Here is a 23,696-nt window from a genome sequence, read left to right as displayed (position 1 = left end):
GTCGCCATTGCGATGCAGTGCTTTCTTGCTGCTGTTAAGGCCGCTGCTGCCTTCTAAGAGGGAGGATTGTTCCCTTCTGACATAGCTTCGTTAGGGCAACGGCCCTCTCTTCATCCAGTACACGTTCCCACCTTTCACTGCAGCGTCCCGCGCGCGCCTATTCTATTTACATCCGGTTCTTTTCCAATCCTTATCCATACTTCTGTCGGTACCCTTGCCTCTTAACCGCCTCTGCTGAAACAAAAAGAAGCTGCGTTTTCAGTGGCCCAGAGTCCCCCTTTTTTCCAGACCCTAGGCTTCCGCAACCACCCAAAGGCTTTCAAACGACATTGAGTAGCAGCCCGAATTGCACACACAACATAAATTTGACGTGCGCGTCGGAAATTGCACCAGAGGCTTCGACTGGTTTTTCTTCTCCTTCTGCATGAAGAGCCCGCTTTGTTCCAGGAGCTGTGAAAGAAATGTGGCTGGCCGCACGATCGAGACAAAATGGGAAATAACGGGAAAGCGGGAAAGAGGCAACCAAACAGTTTCTGTTTTCCGTTGCACTGCCATAATAACTACTGGGCCTGCTGTTTTTATTTTGGCAATTGTCGACGTCCGTCTCGAGCCTTTTTTCCTCGCACCAAGTGCGACGCCGAACTCCGTACGACTGTCGATTAAGCGATGCAACTTTGTTCAGCCCGAAAATCTCATGCTGCCTTTTCCATTAATTCATTAATTCATTCATTCATACATCAACTTCAGCCACGCAAGCCTGTGCGTTGTTCTTCTATGACCCCGACTATTAGGGGGTCCTCGCTGGCCGCGGTCCATTATAACATTGCGCAGTTGGCTCTGTCCAGATGGCTACGGTAACAGACTAATCTGATGATGATGATGGTGATTATAAGGAGGCTCTTATCCATATTCCAGGACACATTGTTGAGCTGCATTGATCCTGTAAATGGTATGAATACACTACATACACATACATCTATGAATAGAATAAACACGATCGTCCAGATAAATTTGAATTGCAATCCCACAAGCACCGCGATAAGATGATGCTACTCCAGCTTTGGTTAGGGGTGATTATGCCTATGAGGTGTACCTTGAAAACGCGACAGCAGTAACCAGTGTGCACGACTATAATCAGCAAATTAGAATGGTAACCCGTCACAGAGGAAAAGAGTGACGTATTCGTCAAGAACTTCTTTACAAGTCGGTAACTTACGCATGATCGAAAATGTTCGAGCATCATATTGTCATCAGGTTTTAGGTAACGGTTGAAACTATTGACTATGAAACCGCTAATTAATATTACTATATTTAGTAAACCACGTTAGCGATTTATTTGATTAACGCTACATCGTCAATAGTGCTCATATTTAAATGAAGTGAGCCTGTTTTAAAGAGGGGATATTGTTAAACCGATGTTTAGCTTTTGTTAAGATCATCACCTTCGTTGTTGGGTTAGCTTAAGAACTTTCATTCATAGGAACTGTTGTCATAGCTCTAACTGGTCGGTGTATTTTGACCCTCGCAAATAGGTTTTGCTTGCCAAAGCAAGCTCTATACCCGCGGATTGCAAATGGCAAAAGGCAAGGCTTCTCTGCTGCTTTGGCAGCCGCTATTCAGGGCTCGCTTAGTAGTGGTTAGTGAGCAGCTAGGCTCCCTTGGCCGGCAACTCTTCTCCATATAGTGAGGCGTTTACTCCTGCAAAAGGCCACCCTATGTAGTTTCGCTTATCTCCAAACGGCCCCAGGCTTCCTACTAGCAGGGCGCTGCGTCCATGCGAATTTATTGCAGGGCAGTGCTTCTCTGCGAAGGGGTTTTTCGACACTTCATGGTCGGCTCCGTTTGCATCTTCGGCATAGAACTACTAACCCTATTTCCCTTTTATCGAGTCCTGCCCTTTTTTACCAGGTGACCACCAAATAGGCAAAGCGTTTCCTTCGAAGGTTCCGACAACTCCGCTGCCTTACTAAGCACACATCTGGCTTAAGGTGATGCAATATGCTAAGGTCGCCAACACAATCTTTATATTCTGCTTAGTTTCGCCTTTTGAATCTTATGTTCCTTATTAGTTGTATAGTATATTGTGGGACTAGCAGTATTTACACGCATATACATATAGATTTACTGTCCACGACCAAAGCTGGCCATGACACCATCTCTGTACTACACTACTAAGCTTAAGTGTAATATATGCACACACATATGGATCTATATCATTTGTAGACTCTCACTGTGCTTCATGGATATGCCTTCTTCTTTTATTTGCATTTTGTATATCTTTCACTTACGCTAACCCGTTTCTGAATTTTGAAGTTTTTAAAACAAAGTCAAAGGTACATCACGTGAGTAGATCCACGGCGTACGAACGACAGGCGTACAGTCTTCGTGCGATTCTTTTCTTTTAAAGTGCTGATCTTGCTTAAATTATGTTTTGGTATTTGTTATGGTTCAGGGAGAACAGATAGACGACCCTTAGGACCGGGTGACTATACCTATATCGTACAGAGGTCAGCAACGAATGATCTAACGTCTCCCATCGAAAATAATAATGATAGCTTACACAAATATTAATGCATAATTTGACAACATATTTAAGGAATTTTCCGAGAAAATCTACGCACACATCATTTATAGCAAATGGGTAAGCGTTTCAGACACAAACGTCTACCTCTCTGTAAAAATGTCTTAGCTTTTTGATTGACTAGGTCTGTAATTTAGTTCTAATTTTTATCTAGCTTCTAGGACCCTTTCAGAAGGACTTGGAAATAAGACCAATGAATTATCGTTTCTTTTCGATTAGACAAAAATGTCTATGACTTCGCCAAAGCCATTTCCGCACACTAAGAAATATTCACAGGTATAATATAGTTAATTCGTTAGTTTTCCTCATTCTGGAACTACTAATGGACCTGAATGACTCTTGTTACCAGATTCGCCAAATCTTTTCTTGTTAGTTTATCCAGTAGAGCATTTTATTCAAATAAACTTAAGCTTTCCTGCTTGGCTGTGTTTATTTAGTTTTTACCCAGCTTTGAGGCGTTGATTTTTCGAATTCCTCCATATGTGTTGTTAGATTGTTAGGAGTATGTAGAAAATTAGGACATGATACACTTTTCTCGCCATGTACTTGTACATATTAGCTTACTTTCAGTTAGCCTTTGAAACCTTAGTGTTACAAATTTCCTGGGATATTTGCCCGATTGTTGGGTGCATTTGAAACTTGCCTAAAAATAAATATAGTTTGATATTCCGCTAACTTGGCATACGTGTGTACATCTCTAAAACAGCTATAATGTTAAATGATATAATTATCTGCTAGCATCGTTCGTAGAAGTTACACATATTCGCTGTATACCTTAGTCTGTCCTAACGAGTTGGTTCGATTCTGCATGCTTACGTCAATGTATGCGCCTTCGAAGCTGCTCACACACAAATGAGAACAGGACGAAACTTCCAAATTTGCCAGCAGTAGTCGGCATGCCCCGGCAAGCAATGATAGCATTTACACATCAATTTCTACCTGAACAGGTAATGCCTCTTGCCAGCTCATCCTCTGCCTTTACCTCGACCATCTCTTTCGTACATCAATACGACTTCGTGCCGGAGGCCACCAGCAATGGCGGGTCCGATGAGAAGCGGTGGAAGACTTCTAAAGATAGGGCTTTCTTCGTTCGTCCGTCAGAGCTCTCCATAAGTCCGCCCTGCCGCTGTTGAAGGGTAATCATATCTTTCTTTTTCCCGCCGCTACCTATGTGCTGTTCCCTATGTTCCATTTCGTTCGTGGCAATTTTTTCCGTCTTTTTCTTCTACTTCTTTAGTCCTCTCGGTTGTTGTTACAACCCCGCCATTTCCGCAGCCCTTTTGTTCTCCACCTTCGTCTGCCATCATCCCTGGCGGCTTCGGGCGAAGATATAACCCACGCTGCTGTTTTTATCAAGACAACAGACTTTATTTATTTGCCCCATGTTTTGAGTCGACCTGCTCTGGCGCGCTGCAAACCCTGGCGGTTTCTGTCAGCAGGGGCAAAACAGTGAAGTGTGCCCAGCAGCAGTGCGAGAACGCAGAAACAGCAACGAGAGGGGAAGAAGGGAGTGGCAACGAAGCCGCCATCGCCTTTGCCGCCGCGAACGGGATGAGGGACGTTATGGAAGGAAAACAACCCTACAAAAGTACAAAATATAGCATCGTCCCTCTCGACCAACACCGTTATAACAGCCATCAGCACAACGGTTGCTAGGGACTAAATTCACTGAGATCAGTAGAAAGGTGGAACCACTCAGAGGTGGGGACGCAAAAAAAGAAGAAAACATCGTTGGGCGGATAGGAGTTTGGAAAAATGAACGATGGCTTTTTGACAGCGAATGAATGGAAACGGACCACGGTAACCTCAGGTATTGCCCTCTTCGCTGTCTGTTTGTGCATACGAACGTATCTTCATCTTCGGCTCGCCACTATGACGTCCACGATTATCGAAAATTTGTATCGCATTTCTGAGCTATGGACATAGCTGATCTGCCGCCGCTAGAAACGCTTACCATGTTAACAAGGCGTGGTATTTTTGTTGAGTATTGTAAGAAGCAAAAAATTAATAGCAGAGTGACAGTGACGCTGAGGTGACCGTGGTTTTGATAAAAACGAAAGGCTAAGAGGCGCTTACTGTACAAGTCTTGTCATGTTGACCCCTCCCAGTTTATTCTGGTTTTCAGGTTCTGTGAACATGCCTGTCTTTGTGTTTCAAAACGCTTAACACTTGACAAAACTTCAATATTTCTTTTTTAGACAATTAGATCTTTGAGAGATTTCAATTTTGACCTCTGCAGCATGTCAATGCTAACCATATCGAAGGATATAGATACAAATAGATGCTATTATTTGAGACCTAACCTTTGGAAAAATACTATGCTTTACGCGCTTTCTTGGTTCGGTTTGCCAAGCATAGAGGCCATATCGACTGAAGGAAAGAACTAATGGCACCTACAATTAATGAAACCATGTTTGGAGCAAAGACTAACATGGTTATCTCTGCAGTCATTAATAACTCACGGCCATAACTGGTGGACAGGCGGGCATTGCGAAGTTGCATAGCTACACAAGCGAAATTAAAAAGTAACTAAGGGGGTGTCTATTTTTTTTTTTTTATAAAAATGCTGCTTTCTTTGTTTCGTAAATTAATAAGAATAAGCATATTTTTAAACCATTGTAAATATTCGTTATATATACATAGGAACACGAGGAGACGTCTTGTATAGACATTTTGGCCACGGCGTACGCAACTGCTTTTCTACGCACCAGAATCTCGTAGAGCCAGAAGTGATGGTAAAAATGTGCCACGTTGACACTGCTTTCCTATTTGCGCCGGCTTGACGCTGACGGCTTCTGTCTCTCGGGCAAGACACTTGGATATACAAAGCTACGACTGCTAAATATCCGGAGTTTTTTTCGCGAATTCTAACCATGTATATAGATTATGTACAAATAAAGCTGCTTATCGATTCTTCGGCATTTTATTCTTGCAATGCACGTTCATTTCACTTCAGAACTATATCGCTCTCCCAAAAAAGGTCGTACAACAGATTGCAACCATACGAGCGTGTATTTTTCTGGAGTGGTGCCATTAGAGACATTCGTCACCAATGAGATTCAACAAGCGGCGTTGCAAAACATAACAAACAAAAGCATAGGGAAATAATAAGATGACAATGTTGCATATACAGGGTTGCTGGCACAGGGTCACCTGGCCGTTATTTACGCAGCATAAGGCTCCAGCTGGATTTGCAGCACAACTTGGAGGACTTCAATACAAACCAGCTAATTAGTAAGCATAATCAAGCTGCCAGACTTTCTAGTTCGTACCCTTTCGCAGAGCTGCTTGCAATATGGCTTCACGCCTATTTGTATATTCTGGACTCCAGAAGTTCCACCTTGCCTGCTGTAGGCGAATATGTTGCTAAAACTAACTCTGATGAAGCGGTTTATGTTGCACTGCTCGCAACCTTATCTGTCGATGAAATGACTACTATGTTTGACTAAACTGAGGTGGCTCCCGCTGAATCGTCTGGTTCAATCGGGGTGGACCGGCGGTAAAGAGGTAACTTTAACTAGAACTGGAAGGAAGTGATCAGGTTTGAAAAAAGTGAAATCTTTTTCCTATGTTGCATCGGTTTCCGGGGTTAGAGAAAGGTTACTTTACATTTTAGGTGACCTGACGTTACATTCTTCATGGAAAAGACAGATCAACATATAACAATTACCAGATCTTGTCTAGCTTCGATCGCTAACTTTGTTTAACATGCATTAATTGCTTTTATTATGATAGTGAGACCTGTTTTACCACATTCAGTCACATCAACGTGGACCGTTGAAAACTGTAGAGGACATTTCAGACATCCCGAAAAATTTTCGGTACTTCTTATTACTCGAGCGAAAGCTTTTTGTGGGAATTCGGCGATCAGCCTGCTTGGTGCAGCAGAGACTTGGGTGACCGACCCCATGCGAAGGCCAGTAGAGGAGCGACGACGGAAAGCTGTGAGCAGTGAGGCATTTTTCATCCAGTCGACCCCGTTCTACCAATCATTACTCCTTTACAGGCGAACATTCGGTCGCCGATCTCTTAGAGAAAGAAAGATTCCTCCAATTTCATTCCTATTTTCCGTTTTCTCGTCTCGGACGCAACCAAAGTTGGCCGGCTGCTAAACTGACCTCGGCTGCCGTTCGTGCCGAGCTGTAGTTTGGTAGTTCTTTCCGATTCCATCCGTATTTTTTTTTGGTCGCTTTTGCCTTCCTTGGAAGGACGACATTATTGTCAGACAGTCTCAGGCCACAGAGAATGATACAGGCGAGAAAAAGGAAAGAGACAGCATTACGACTGTAGGTGAAAACAAGCACGAACCTAGATGTTTATGAAGTAACTGTCGACATAGTGAAATTATGACATTTGATGGGCGTTTTAAGAGAAGATCTGTTACAATTAAACGAAAATCGAACCTTTAGTACTTGCTGATTACAGTAAGTTAACTAATCGCAAACGTTGGAAAATCGCAACGAAGCTTCTCCGTGGATCTTCGTATCGCGCAGTCCGAATTAAATCTGTCCAATTATTGGCCAAATCTCCAGCAATGCAAAATACAAGAACGAGTGCGACGATAAAGAAAAATAAGTCCCTCGTTTAAATTCTAATACGGAGCAAGGCCTGAGATGCTAAATATCTATTTAAGTTCGTTAATAAAACATATTTTAACACACAGTGCGTACAGGCTACATAATCCAACAGCAACGATACAAAATGAGAGGACCTGTATGGTTGAGATACCGCTTCGAGAAGGGAGAGCCAAACAATCGGACCGGCCGCTGGGGGTACAGGAAAAATAATACTTCGTGAACGGCAATGGTTCAGAGGGAGTTTCCAGGCAAAGTTTAAAGCCACGTTATAGAGGCACCAGCAGTACTATAGAGGAGGTCGTTCGTAGTGGAAGCAGTCCCAAGCTAAGCGAGTATCGATCTTCGCTTTTGTATGAGAGATAGCAGGTGAAAAAGCCGAGCAATTCTCTGACGCAGCCCGCTGTCTTCGTTCTATGTTATGTCCCAGTGATGCCTGCGTACACGGTCTTAAACGTACGTGGAGTACTACAGCTAGGACACCACCGTGGAAGGCTGAATAACTAAAAGAGCACTGCACGGCCGAACATCCATGGGTCGTACGCCAACAAGAGCTCTTAGGCAGGGTCTGGTAAACTGGGTCCTCTTGTTCGATCGAATAAGCTAAGCACAATTGTTAAAAGCAAAGGTTAAATAGAGGAGTTTAGACATTGCCAATCAATTTGTTTTAAGTGTACCGGGCAGTGGCGAAACTTAGTGGTCATATTATATCTGAACGAAATTACTAGTAAGTAAGCCAACCATGTAAGCTTTAGCCGAAGCCAATTTACATAATGTTACCTATATCGTATGACATTTTTGCCTAATTTCCGCTCGGTGAAAATCGACAACCTAGATGGACGATAGGTCCGTATGAAGACGATGCCGAGCGAGTTCTGCGACAAAGCTCTTTGGTGACTGACCATTTAACCTGATGGGATGAAGATATGTAACTCCAGCAAATTAATCTTCAGCCGAATTCATCACCAAATGATTTTAGTCAACAGAGTGGATACCTCATTCGATAGAAATATTACTCTTTATGATGGGCTATACACAGGTTAGATCTGTGTTATTTTTAAAGTTGAGGCATAAGCTTCTGTAATATTTTGGTATTTGTGCTGATACCGCATCTTTGTAATTACGTTGCTTGTTATGCTAGTTTGCTAAACCTCGTTCGAGGCTTTTTTTCTTTTGCTTATAAACCGAATGTGCTCTTTTATACGTTTTGTTTAAGATAGTACGAACATTCTTTTACTTGACAGGAATCTTTTACTTGTAGCAACAATAGTTTTCGTAGAACAAACGTCAAGTATACGTCAGGTAAAGATAATTGCATTAATCGTAACATACATCTATACCGCTGTAAGATTCATCTGTATGGATTTCCAACTTGTAACTTGGTGTTGCTACAATTTACCTTACACCTCATTTTGTGTACCTATCTATTCATACCTAGCACACCGGTCGCTATCTTCTAAATATCTTCCAAAAAATTTCTATAGATCGAATGCTGGCCTATAGCCCGCCTAAGCCCAGCGAAGCCAGCAGGTGATAATAATAATAAAAAAAAAACCTGTTATGAGAAGTGTTCGTGATCTCTTCAGTGCCCGCAATAAACAATCTTGTATCAAGAGACCATGCTGAGAGATGTTAAGATGTACGTAATGCATGTAAACATTAGCCCATATAAATACACTGGTGCACATCATTCTAACATTACAACGGAAACAGATTTAAACATTTACGCACGCAGTGTGGTTCTACGCACAGTGTCTTAACTATGTAAAGACGATAGCTGCCTGATATAAAATTAGATATTATTTAATATAGATAAATAAAGGCAAATATATATATTTTTTACAAATACAGGCGGCAATCATGTTTTCACAATAGTCACAGCCGCACAAAACTGTGCTCTGTAGACGAGAACGGTGTTTGCGCCCAAATAGCCATAGACGGCAAAGAAATGATCGCATACATTGTTGCCGTGCCGCTCATATCTCTTAGCGGCCTCCGTTAACCACATACATAATAAGCTATATATAGACTTGTATTTAAATCCATAGAGTAATAAAGATGGTTGGCACTGCCTTCCTACAGCCCCCAAAATCTCCATTGACGGCGTTGTGGAGAAGCTACGAACAGAGGGCTAAAGGCTAGCGGCAATGGAAAGGGGCAGTTATGTTTGAACGCAATGGTCCGTACTGCCGTTTGCACAACGAAGCTTGTCGAAATGGGGAGTATCTATCGGCATAACAAGCTATGAATAGGCCACCGACCTATCCGAGATCCTACCCGATCCACCGGGTGGAGCAGTTCCAAGCCGACTTAATCAACCCTTACCATGCTCTGTTTTACCATACTACCTCTACCATGGCCAACGAACGAATCGTTGCTTATGCAGGCAACCCCAGGATCTGCCTGATAGTTGACTATCGAAGGGATGACCGCGCGCCCGCAGGCCTACGGCTCTATGAGCCAACTGCTCCTCTTGGCTCCCTTGTCGATCCGTTGTCAGTAAAGATGTGGCTATCGCTCGACCTCGATAGAAAAATGGGGCCACTGAGGAACAGGAATCTATCTAGGATGCACAGATTAGCGCTGTGTGTCCTTTAGCTGGGTGTCCTGTAAGCGATGTTGCATTGTTGCGGCATCATTAGGTTACCGCAAACCTTTCGCCGATACTGTTGCACTCAGCGGAGACTGACACTGTTTTTAGGTTCTCAGGGTTTCAGGGTTCGCTGATCTTCAATCGAGGGTGATGCCGATGGATTCAAAATCACTATCTCACGTGCAAGTGATTTCTGATACCCAATCAAGCCTATTAGATTATAAAGGATGACGGCGCTAGCTTATTGTATAGCCGCAGAAGTGTATTCAACACAGAAAGCCTTTTCCGGATCTCTAGACTCCGTGATGAAAAAATTCTCTAAAGACTTGTCGTGTAATTATGTGTTGTCCCGTTGACGTCTGTTTGAGAAGATCATATCGACTGATTTTAGGACGTGGTTCTCTGAAAGAAAGGCTCACAGGCCAGCTGAAATTTATCCATTCGTGTTTCTTGTACTACAGAAGGGCAAGGTTGCAGTCATATGCACTATATTTAATCGAAGGGTGATTATTAGGAGTAAATGCGCGTTGTAATAAAGCATTTTTTATTGTTTCACCAAAAATACCTACAATAGCTCTTACTACGACTGACTATGTCTGACGAAACCGGCTATAGAGATCCGCTGCTGCCAGTCCGGACGGTCTGTTTGTTATATGCCTGCGTGTGCATGGGTCCTATATTAACGACTGACATCAGACAACATTCCTCACATTGCGCGGAGCACGCGCACTTCTGATTTCGCTGACATCAGCGGAAAGCGCCTACAGATCGAGACTATGCGCGAACCTCTGCAGTGATCGTCATGCTTGGGAAAAGCTGGACGATTCGAAGGCGGTAGATATATACCGAATATATAAGACGCAGTGGCGGCGTTATCGCGGTGCACCCAGTATCGGCGTTACGAGTCATTGGCCTTGTCAGCAGACCTCAAAGACCTGCAAGTGCCCTTGCTACTCCTCATTCTGCTCGAGCTATTCTATAATGCTATGCAAATAAAAAGACTATTAGAGCTTAGCATAGATTAATCAGGACATTACATAAGGACAACCTTTAAATATCAGTTTGCTTTGCGGGTCTACTGCTAGATTTGTTGCCCTAATTGCATTGTAATTAATTTACTTATTATCCTTATGCTGCTATTCATTGGTCTGCAATAATAGCCGCATAACAAGCAGAGCAAATTAGCTAGCTGTGCGAACAGTGGCATAAAAATTATGTTTCAAACTACTGCGTTGGTGCTAAAGAGTAATTAATATCTATAGCTGACATTACAATATCAGTGAACTAACTATATACTGCAGCTATCACACAAATTGAAATCTCATGTACTATATGTTCCATGCTTAGCGCGCAAGGGCAGTTAGCATCACGGACGTTTAGCCGAACGGGAAGATAAGTTATCATCACTCAAAATGAAAAAACCTTCGCTAACACTCTTAGCAACAACGTACCTGCAGTGAATCCTTGTCTCCTTTGCCTAGTAAAAGAAAAAAACTGCTAAAAGTACTTACAGCAGGCAAAAGGTCTCTTTTTATGGCACACTGGTGATACGGTCAAAAAAAAACTTATCTCACGGTAATTTACGCTGCAGAACTTGGAGGAAATATGTCTGCGGTGGCAGGTATAGTGACGAAGCGCTTCGTATGCATTATCTCGTTTGAAATCAAGTGACGACAACTCCGTCTTCAACGTTAAGGCGTTTTCATACCTATAGAGAGTTAAATTTCACATATGGACGAACACTTATGAATTCATAACGCACGAAATGTTGTCTAGACCCATATATATATCCACCATGATGCTTTCTGAACTGCAAACCAGTGAGACATACATTTCGCGTCATTTATGGTCAAACGTTTTAAGCCAATGGGTGGTACTAGTGGATAAAGAGTAGCACTGAATAACGATTCTGTTTGAAAATAATCGATTTTTTTGTGTTTTACATTTGGAAAGTATCTCATCGCGAAGGAATCGGCGACGAGGTGGATAGATGTCCCGAGTGGGGGAAAAAGAAAAAGGGGTCTTTTTTATAGAATGGAAGATTAGGATTGGCTACTAGAGCTGCTGCTTCAGCAGGAATGGAAGTGTGAGTTTCTCCGATGAGCGTTGTACGTCGTTCTCCGATTGGTGGGGCGGAAGCTGATCATGTCCACTGAGGCAAACAAACATGCTCGCTTCACTGGAGAAGAAACACGAAGGCATGAAGATACGCAAACACATACACACGTGCAGAGATGTGCGTATCTATATAGACCGACAGACGCGTACACGAAGCTTGTCCCCTTTTATCTCGTTTACCCTTCTGTCGCATTTCGAGATATGCTATCTTTCCTTCCAGCGAGTCAGCATCGTTCAATACAATGTGGGAAATAGCCATACTCGACCAAACATATATATATATATATATAAGGAGACAGAGAATAGAGATGCAAACTGAATTGAATAGATGTGGCCAGACCCTGCCGCCTCCAAAACGGCCATCATGGCCAGCAATCGCGGCAACAGCGTCAGATGTCAGGGAAGCAACCGCCGGCCACCGTTTCCCAACTTCTTCGGCATCAGAACACAAAACAAGCATAAATGGATATATAAATACTCCGGTTGGCCGATTTCAGGCCGTCCCGTCTGCGTCCGCCGCGCAGTAGACAACTATATGTACTTGCTTTTACGCTATGGCACTACGAGGTAACGTGATGCTATCGACGTCGGCTTACGTATATATACCAATGGAACGGGCGAACAAGGCGCAGGCTAATCAACCATGCGTGAAAACGAGCCACTTGAAACCTATATTTCCTCTGCGTTGCTATTGCTAGTGGTGTCGGCGGTAGTTGTAGTGAGTGAGTGAGTTTCTACTTGCTACTGACCCGTCCCTCCCCCCAAGAAGAAGACAACGAAGAGGAACAACAAGAACGGGGTGCCGTTCGTAGCTACCGCCGTGTCCTTCACTGACGTTTTTACCGTGCGCATACCAACTGAAGTGCCGTGCAAACGCATCGCTTCTGTGAGCAGTTCATGTTGCTGGTGCCCCTGCCGTGATGAAGACTGCCTGCTGTGACGGCAGTGTTAGCCCAACGCTGCTGCTGCTGCTGCTGCTGCTGAGCTTACGGAGATGGCGCTCAGCTAAGTTTGACGTAGGTAGTTGCATGGTAAAGAAGCTTTCGATAAAGCCAGATGAGGGAGATAGCGCGTGACTAAACCACGAAAAGCATGCGCACGCGGTGGCCTTGAATAGGCTAGGAAGCAGTGACCGAAAAATGACGATGGGGGTAAAGAAGAACCAGCGGATAATTTAAAAATATCTGTTGCAAACAAAATAGTCTATCGCCGCCATTGTGCTCTGGTATATATATAGTGTTTTCCTATCCATTTGATTAATAATTCTTAGATTTTAGAAAATAATTTTTGTATTACTATAATTTAATGTAGGTATTCCAGGCTCTGACATCCCCAGGTCCTTAGTCAGTTTTCTTCTAATTACACCATAATTTTCACGTGTCAATGGTTTGAATAGTACAGAAGATGTCCTTGTAATAGCACTGCAATGTGCTTCCCTGTTAAACTGAGAATAAGATACGTTTCGTTTTGTATTAAAGATCGGCCGTCTCGAGCAATGCCAACGAGTTTAAGTAGCCAACCGAAATCGAAAAGGAGGTTAATCTCAACTGGTCATTATTTACTATCTTAATGTTGAAAATTGTGACATTCTCACGAAGTTATATTTTAACGTTTTTACTTGTTGTTCTATTTGATGCACTGTAACTTCAACGAGTTAACGTGGTTTAGCTTAATTCACGGTTTGTCTCAATTAAGGTCATATTCGCTTTGCAGATAACATGGCTCCGTGAGGTTAGCTGTACGGAATCCAATAGTGACATCGTGGATTTATGAAATCCAGTATCGAGCTCATTTAAATTAGTTTCCCTTCGATGAATACCCTAATTTCAAAAAAACCAGAACTAGCCTTTCCATTTCTTCTTATGGAAACCCATTTGTAGATTCTGACAGATCTTCACTTGTATAGTTCATAGACAAAATCATACCTTACTTTGTGTTTCTCTGGCTATCTTGGACCGCTATGTGACCTTACTTTACAATAACTGCATAAAACTGCGCATATATAAGCTTTTTTCCTACAGAAGCCGCATGGCTTTTTGAAACATTATTAATTTGCCTACCTGATTAGCTTAACAAACTTTTTTTTTCAAGCCTATAGTCTCTCGACTACGAGCGATAAAGGTGTTCAACAAGTTTGCACTTCTACAATAGGTCTCGAATCCTGATCGTCGCAATTTTTACGGTAGCACTCAGCGTTTTCATTTGTGACATCTGCTGAGATGCTGATCTGACGTACGATTAGGTCGCTCAGACCTAATAGAAATATCGCAACTAAGTTCTGTTGTGATTTGACTGGTACATTTTTGTAAGGCTCACTTAATCGTGATTGATGTATATGTTTGGAATAAAATATTCATTTAACCTAGTTAGCGCTGTTCCGACCATAACAAAATTGGATTATCTACTGGATTCGGATACACCTCCAATTCAAGGCTCTTGCATGCCGACGTACAAAGACGGATCGAGAAAAACCCTGCTAGATCATCTACTGATTTTTTCTTAAATATCACACCTTTCATTAATCGCTTCCCGTAAATTGATCATGCACCTGTCACGTCATCGAAGATAGCAAGTCTTGTTTTTGTTTCATTGATTGCTCTGTCCTCTCGATGGTTCCCCCTGTCCTCTGGAAGTAGCCTATTCACTGATCATCGTCACCATTTGATTGATTTTTTGTGTTTCTATAGGTTTGAAACCAGATCAACAATAGATCATTATTCTTAGACGTTATCGTATTTTGATAGCTTGATCGACTTATTATATGCTATATTCTAGCTTTCACAAGTACTAGCAAATATCTTGTCGAATAAAACACACACAAATGTTTCACCCACCTTAACTTACTTACAAGATTTACTTCAGTAAGACATTTAACGCAAGAAGTGCTTTGTGTGCCACAATGACTACTGGAATTTTGTTCCGAATCAGCAAACTGCGAATACGGAGCACCACTCGAACTTGGTTTATTCGTTACTTCAGACTGGGGCCTCAAATCCAGCCAGTGAGTTCTTTTAATAGTGTCCCTTCGGCTCTATGATAGACGAGGTATCTTCACTCTTACGTAATGCGCTTGAAATAATTTGATGATGTAATTATTTATAGGAATAAAAAACGGTAAAATATAGGGTAGCCTTACGCAAATCGAGTAACTTGTATTGATGCATGACGATGAGTTAAGCCTGCACTGCTCATGGATCGTTGTTCTCAGTTGTTGTTCAACGAACGATTAACAAAGGCAAAAACGTATGGCAAATAACAGCTAAGGGAAGCTCTTCAGTTTCACCGCTTTAACAGTGGAACTTATTGATTATTTATGACTTTTGATGTATAAAATGGTACAATGAATGGTAAAAAAATTAACCAAATGGGTAACAAGGTCATCCATAAAGCCTCGCCTATATTGGTAACGTCTGCAAGCCAGTCGAATGGACAGTGGGGTGTTCGTTACCATTGTTTATAATAGCTAAGCAAAGATGTACGATGCTGACTTTACGACGTTCAGCACGAATGTAGCGATTTATTGTTTATTATGTAAATCTTCGATACTTAAATAACAAATTTTTCTGTCCCGAAGCGTCTCCTGTCCAAAAATTTCAACGACTATTATAGTAGCGTACCCTTTAGTTAGACGACTGTTAAGAAGGATATCAAGCTGTCAGGTAATTGGGCCAAATATACAATGTAAATTAACCTAATTTGGGGTAGCAGTGCGAGATTGAATGAAAAAAATTATATATTTTAGAGGCCAGTTAGCAGTTTTCTAATTAAAAATAAAAAATCAACATAAAATTAATAGATCTAAAGAGTTTCTGTGAAGGCGATGATAACGGCAGTCAGGACAATTTTTTACTGACTTCTAGGATTTTTCTCTTACTACGACTGAATAGTCGTTGATCAGCGCATTAATACTCCTACCAAACACTGAATATCAACTATAGCACAAAATAAGCTAGATATTACTGCTGTATGTTACTACGAATGTGTCCCTAAACTAAGTATATGAACTAACGTAACCTTTGTTCAAAGACATAACTTCGCATACACGTATATATAGCTAAGTACTTCAACATAGTTGTCGACCAAACGACGTAATTTATTATCCACTGATAAAATTGTCGTTACTATTACTATCGTCAGTTGATTTGATAAGGATGATTATTTACTTTTTCGACATAGCCACTCTCCCGTCCTGATAGTATATCACTCCTGTTGAGCTAGCGAGTGAAGAAGATGTGCGTGTGTTTCGAGATGGCCTGCTTATGGGTTTCTTGCTCTGCTTCTTTTGTGCGTGTGAATCTAGTCTGTGGCCTAAATGGAAGCCTGTTTGTCTCGCGGTTCGATTCAAGAGGGGAGTTAGAACCATTGCCTGGCTACCTGCAGACGACGATCGGTCGAAGTAAGCGGTTTTTACTGCCTGCCTCGTAGCACGATTTCCGCTCTCATATCTGCCGCCGCTGCCGTCTACGGGTCGTTTTATCTCGGCCTGAATTCCCCCCTATTCCGTCCCTTTACTCTTCGCTACTTCTGATTAGTATTCCAATCGCGCAGCGTTGCTGAGGCAAACTCCCAGCATCATGGTCTTGGCGGCAGTAGTGGTCGCCTAATTTATTTCTATGCACCTTCACATGCCCTCATGTACGCGATCCGTTAGTGATCACTAGCGCCCACATGTACGAACACACAGTGAAGCTGCTAGTGCACATTACGTAAAAACGATACAGACAATGAAAAAATATTCGTTTGATAATATGTTGATGTTAATATATGTTAGGGCTAGACAGAAAAAATGAGCCATTAACATGTTATGAAGGCATCGAATTCTTACTTACAGGCTCCTTCTTCATTCATTCCTAGCGTTAGAACATAGGGCATGTTGTCATCGCGCCTGTATTTCTAAATCGTTCTAATAGCCTAACACAACTCGATTCTATGTGATATAATGTGCACACTGTTATGTAATGTGTCATAGGAGAAGGCACAAAGACCAAAACATAACACGTTTTTCGGTTAGTATTGACCATTTTACTTATTAGCTTAGACGTCTATGGCCAGACACATTACTGGCAACGGTTGGCTATACATTCTGCGTTCATTGTCCTTTGAGCAACAAAGAAATAGAACTACACGAAAAAAGAAGCGTTCAGCGCCCAAAAAAAACACGCAGTCTGGTTTTCCCTCACAGCTTCATTGCTTGCGGGTCAGGCGTTTGCTTCAAACCCATCAGCGGGTTATGCAGCGCAACCCCCCCCCCCCCCCCCGCCCCATGAGGCCGGTAATGTGATTTCTCCATTCCTCAATAACGACCGAGACTTTTAGGGCTCTGACACAACTTCTAAAGCCTCTAGCTTTCACGTTGAGAAGCACGCACACCGTTGTTGTTGGTAGCTGGCCGGTGTTGGCTCGTGCTATCTTCATACGACACGAAAAACGGAAAAACCAGAGATGTCCTTGCGGAAACGTCCAAGCAGCACGGTCGCAACCAGGCCTCAATGTCTAGCTTATCCGACCTAGCGCTACTGCTGCCGCGGCCGCCGGCACTGCTACTGCTGGAAACATCTTATCGTGAAAAAGGTGCCTGGATAAATCTAGCAGTTTTCAACGAGCTACCTACATTTACATGTAGGCAGTCAGTCAATAGAAAGCACACTACTGCAGCGCCGTTTGTAGCGACCGCGATCGCGAACGTCTGAAAACTTCGAGGCAAGGCTTTCTTAAGCTGAAAACTGTTTGGATGCGCTGGCACGAATGGCGTGTCTCTCTCTTAGTGCTCTCAGCATTGTATTATACCATTGCTAGACGGAGTCGTATGGTTATCTACGTGCGCGACCGAAGTGCATTCTCCCAAGGGAAGAATGACTCGCTCGAGCCATGAGAGTCGTTACGAGGGTTAAGGAAAGTGCTAGCTAGGATTGCTCGAGCAAGAATTGAACAGCAAGCTGTCAGTACACGAGGTCCACGCCGACAAAGACGAGAAGAAGGAGCTCGTACTAACCTCATGACGGCTCGATGGTACTCACAGCCGTAGACGTAGTGCTGGTCGTAGTAGCGGTAACAATAGTAGTCGTAAGGACATAACATTTGGGTAGTAGCTGGCGACGTTATCGGTGTCGACAAAGTGGGGTCCATGTTTTATATTGGCCTGTGGTCTTATGGCCCCGCGAGATAGGATGGGATAATTTGTGCTCCTCCAGAACCAAACCCGTCTTTGCGTGTAACGCGCGTAAACGCGTCCACAAACTATGCTGAATATCTCGGAACATTCGTAACACAGACGTTTGGAATATTTCGGCAGTCGAAGATTACTTTCTTTGCACGTCTTCCGTATCCTACAAATTGGCCTAATCGCTAGAGCCACGCTATATTATAGATATCGTCAAGTTGCGTATGTGAGGATTAGCCAAGATAACTTAACAAAATATGATTAATAAAATAATGACAAAAATTTTTAAATATTGCAGAGACCGTTGTTTACATTCATAATGCGCGTCAAGTACTCGACCATAGACGCTGAGGTCTGTGGTGCTCATTTGTGCTTCTGCTATTACTTGGTGTCCCTTTTCCCAGATACAATGATCTCATCTGCTTGTGTGCACAGAACCATGCGAGTCTACGGCGCATAACGTACAACGCACGTTACACTTTATTCGTAGCTGCGAATCGATTAAGTAGTTTCTAACCTTTGGTTGAACGATACTTTTATTATTGTTTAATCAAGACTCAGTAGCAGGACAACTTATATTCAAGCCCGCTTTAGCCTGCAAAACTGAAACTGCTCTTCATCTAAAATGTGCGCCTCTGTTCAAGTTTCTGCCCGTTTTTTTCAACCACTTGGTAAAAAAAAACGGGCATTAACACAGTTTTTGCAAATTCTGCGTACGTTAAGTTACGTACACTAACCGCTTTACTTAATACAATATTTAATGGAAGACTACATAATGTTGAAATCTAATTTTCCAAAATATCTTGACTAAACAGACATACATACGTATCCGTATTTACCTTGAAATGCAGACCGTCCTGAAGTGATAAATTGTGGCAGATCTAGATTGATCCTTTACGTCTAACGTAAAATAATTTCTATTCTACACGCCTTATACAATATACAAATAGATTAGGTAGGATTACAGATTAAAGATATGATATGATAGATCTGTATGCATATAGGTAATCGTATAAGCTCTTTACACATACGTGTAATAAACCGGTATCCCAGTTCGCAAGTAGTTCAAGTTACGCCTCCCGTTAATGTCGAGGATTTAATCATAATCTTTCAATTACATCTCTATTGACCGGTATTTTTAAGCTCATGCAGGACGCATTTTTTTAAAATTTTTCTTTTAATTCTTTAATAGTTAACTTACTTTAGAAACTAAGAAGGCATAAGGCGACGAATCATAGGGCGGATTACACACGCATATATATATGTATATATATATATATATATGGAAAGCAGACGAGAATACAGGATTTTTACTGTATCCACACTGATGATCAAACGATCAGTCGGAGCAGCAAAACTAGCAGCAGGCAAGCAAGGAAGGGGATCCGGCTAGTGAACTTCCTTCCTCTACGTTAGTGGCGTTTATGTTTTTAGGGGAGTGTGTATAGGTACGCACGTGTTCCCCTCGACCTAGAGTGAAGTCACCACGCCAACGGCAAACGGTTGTAACACATATCATTTCTTAGCCGCGGCAGCTGGCCTCCTCCTCGATCCATTAGACCCAAGCGATCTTGTTGCAACCCAATAACTTATCGCGAGAAGGACAGAGACTCCTATCATGCGCAAATACTTGTGAATGACTTTATAATAATTATAATTCTTAGTTCACTTCCAAAATTTATCAATCGTTTCTGTCTAGAGTTGGCTCGTATAGTTTGTATGGCAAGAAGGTGGCCTTAACGGCTGAAGGTTACTGTATAAAGGCTGTGTTAAAGAGTGCATTGTATTTTTTGCGCTAGAATATCGTGCAATGAAGCTCCTGGGTGTTCCTGGTGCATTTCCTGATGACGTGAGAGCTAGCAGTTCCCGGCAAGCAACTTTAAGAACGCACATAACCAAACACTGCCTAAGATTGTAGCATACAACAAGACCTAAGGCAAAAATAGCAGAAAAGTAAAATATTTTTTCGAAAATACATTTTGCAGCTAACTGGGCTGCGTTGGTGATGAGTATTACCTTATGCGTTTGCACATATACAACTTTACCATTCGTTTAACCGAACTTTTTCATAATAAAGCTACCATATAAAGCATATCATATAGCGCTTATATCTGTTATATTTCATTGTAAACGACTACGTTTGCATTGTAGCTAACTGGAACAATTAGATAAATTCAGTTTCTCAGAGTATTCGAAATAGGGCTTGTACGGTCATACAAGAACTCCTATGATATAGCACATTCTGCTTAAGGCAAGCTTGACCCAGCAACTGTAGCTGTTAAATGTCGATCACGATCATAGTAACCTGTAGAAAAGGTGACGCTTATAGAAATGCTAATGTGATTCTACGGGCATATACTTTCGTCAGAAAGGAGGATCTTGGCTTTGTGGGTGGTAATGTTCGTGAGAAATGGGCGCAGTTGCACAACTATCAGTAAAGAAATATCACAATCATGTTCGCTCGCAGCAAGCTTAGGACCATTTGCCACGGCCTGTTCTTCAGGCTCCAGTCCGTAATTGTTTGTTCACTTATGAAATAAATCGCATTATCGATTATGTACAGGGAGATATTTTGTTTTCCTAGAAGTAACCATATGTGCAATGTATGGGACTACAGAAAATTATCATATTTCGGTTGTGTGTGCGGGTTTAAATATAGGAACAAACAAATATGAAATTTCTGCTAAAGGGATTCCAAAAATCCTTGTTCTGGATAAGCAAACATCGGCACACCCTTTTTGTAAAATGTAAAACAAGTATGTTTGCTCGGTTGCCGATCTTCTTCACCGCAAGTAATGTTTAGAGTTTGATTCATAAATAAAAGCGGAAGCACAGTACCGAATAATTTTTGCCCTAGATTTTTTCTATCAAGAAGATAATTGATAAATATATTCTAGAAAATAATGTTGTTGAACAAAGTAGAAAATTTGATACACTTTGTTGGCTTGTACACACCGATGAGCTGCACTACCTCATATATCTAATTTGATGACAGCACCTCGCAGCCGATGAGGGCTTTAAATTTTGTAGAAAATATGCATAGATAGTATTTATATATGTCGTACAACACCGAGCTACAACACCTACCCGTAATGATAAAGGCCGCTCCGAGCAGTGTGATGAAGCGAAGGCATGCCCAGTAACATGGTCGGCTGCCATGACGATACTGAGTTTGCGACCTGCAAAATAATTGGAGAAGATTGGAAGACGGCGACGTGTTCGATTTGCTCCTCGCTGTCTCGTACACTGTTGTTGACAGTCGTCGAATTTCGCAGGTGAAGGAGGAATAGTGGTGCATGGTTGATACCATCTGCAATCCAATAGCAGCAGATGGGCATCCTCGTTCACGGAGGCAACATCGTAACACAATCCGTTATGTGACGTTTGTTGGCTCCCCGAGTCATCGAAGTATAGTGACGATCGGCAGATATGGGGTCGTATCGTGTGAGGTACGGATACACCCCGTATGTGTACTGACAACAACAAGCAAAAAGTAACACCAGTTTCTAGCAGCAGTGCTAATAGTTTTTATGCTGGCGTGCTAGAAATAGGTTATCCGTTGGAGTTTGTTATCCAGTGGCGTTGCACTGCAGCTGCATATTGTCACACAGTAGTGGCGCAGACACCCTCAGAGGCTCCACTACATAAAACGTCATTGTCTCCCAATTAACAAACAAAGCGCACAGAATAGAAGAACACGCACACTTTAAACAACAATAGCAACGACCACCACCACAACAACAACAACAACAACGATACTACAACTGCGCCACCACCACTACGAAACGGATTACGTAGATCAAAAACTACCACGTTGAATTTGATGATTATAAATACGCAAAACTAACAACGAATGCACTCAGTACAACGCTAACAGCCGTCATCATATCAACAGTAGAAAGATCATATGTATAAAAACAGAACAGCGTCGACAGATGTGGATCCTATCGATCCCAACAAAACCAAAGACTGCAGAATTGGGCGGATATAGTCACTGTACAAATGATATCAGTAACCTCGATCAGGAAGTATCCTCAAACGAGAATCACATACTAGACGCACAAATGCTACAAACTTTTAGAATTGTTCCTATTTTAATTTTAGCCGCAGCAGACGACACTACGCGCGGCTCCACCCCATAGAACACGAGAGCCGACTGAGGAGGTCCTAGATCGGAACGCACAGTCAGGACCAGGGGGCGCTTCCATGGCCTGACCCTTTCCTATTTGGCCTTCCTCTTCTAAAGTCTAACAGAGGTCGGAGGAGCGGGCTAAAGCTCGCAAAAGCTGCCAAGGCCCTATTCGCTGGATATGGCCCTCGCCTTAAAGCGCTATTTAGAACAACCGGATAAGAGCTGACTCCTGTAGCTCCTACCCTTTCTCATCCCTTCATCCATTAAAATTGTAGACGAATTTGCGGCTTTACCTCTACATAACAATATATTTTTTCCTAAGCAGGGCACATTCGTCAATATAGCTTCGACAACCTTTTCGCCAAGTACGGCCGAATATCCCCTTAGTTCATTTAAAAAAAAACTACGGGTTACCAGCGGAGCGGCACAGACAGAACGCCTTTGGGGATATCAAGTCCATTTTGAAAAAAAAATGTCTAAATTTATTACTATCATGAAAGAAACGGTTCAGAGTTTAATTAGTCTAGTACTATTGTATTCCTACTATAGCAGCCTGAATAACTAAAATAAAAAACATGCTCCATAGTGTCTGCAGGCATAAAACCTAATTAGATTCGAACATCTTCAGTGGCTTCACGCACCTGTGTGGTAGGCTCACTTTTAAAGTCCAGTTAGCCTATCAGCTCGCCTGATGAACTTACAGAAATACGACTAGTGACTTTTTTCTTAAATGTTATTAAGGTCTCCGTGATAGCCTATCGAGTAACGAATCTACCTGCTAATTTTAGGGACAGGTTGTAATCTAGGCTCGAACTTGGCCATAGACACACACAGTTCATTTTCTTACTGGCAGGAACCAGCCACCTGTTCGACGAACGATACTGGATGTAAAACTCGAAAGATAGATGTATTATATTTGCGTATAGCGCTTGCCTTCATTGCTGAGCTTCGACACACGAATAGCCTTTGCTTTGACTGATCAGCTGATTAGAGATATGAGTGCTCAGATTCCTCCTCTTTCCATGCTGATTCTACGGCTCTGTGCAAACCGCTGCTATTCTAACTGTATTTATAATAACGACATGAAAAAGAACTCGTGTATCATGCTAAGCCTTGAAGAACGGACGTTCTACACGGGCAAAAAAATAAATGTTCGACACTGTTTTTCAACGATTTCCACACACTTCAAAGAGCTGAAACTGGTCCTGAAGCTGCTATCTGGAACATTAGTTTGGCTGAAAACGGAGAAGACGCGATTGCCGACCAAACTGCTTGGGAATCATTTGTGAATTTAAGAAATGGTAATATAAATTTTATTGACCGCCAAATTTCGGTGAAGACTGTTTGAGGGCTTTTTTGGGGGGAGGGGGGGACGCTGTTGGTCAGGCCGGGTATTGGCAGTGGAGATAGAAAGTGGGAGTGACACAATTTTTCTCATTCTTATGCAATAGGGTTCCCTTAAAACGTGGGCGCCTGCCCTGCCCAAATCCTAACCCAAGTGAACAAGCTAAATCGGCTTGCGATTGGCGCTCAGGGTC

At 42.3% G+C, this 23,696-nt stretch overlaps 1 protein-coding gene across 3 annotated transcripts in view; it reads right to left on the bottom strand.

Annotated features, from left to right (window-relative positions):
* LOC111253697 (cell adhesion molecule Dscam1-like) overlaps positions 1-22,170 on the bottom strand; it is an 87,221-nt gene extending 65,051 nt beyond the window's left edge. For all 3 annotated transcript variants that reach the window (XM_022813478.2, XM_022813480.2, XM_022813479.2), the window contains exon 1: positions 21,114-22,170. In XM_022813478.2, coding sequence (XP_022669213.1) covers positions 21,114-21,336 — 223 coding nt within the window. In that variant the 5' untranslated portion in view covers positions 21,337-22,170. The remainder of the gene's footprint in view (positions 1-21,113) is intronic.
* Positions 22,171-23,696: the final 1,526 nt, after the last annotated feature.

Source organism: Varroa destructor, unplaced genomic scaffold (genome assembly GCF_002443255.2).
Source record: "Varroa destructor unplaced genomic scaffold, Vdes_3.0 BEIS01000007.1, whole genome shotgun sequence".
Lineage (NCBI taxonomy): Eukaryota > Metazoa > Arthropoda > Arachnida > Mesostigmata > Varroidae > Varroa > Varroa destructor.
This window is presented reverse-complemented; position numbering and strand designations above follow the sequence as displayed.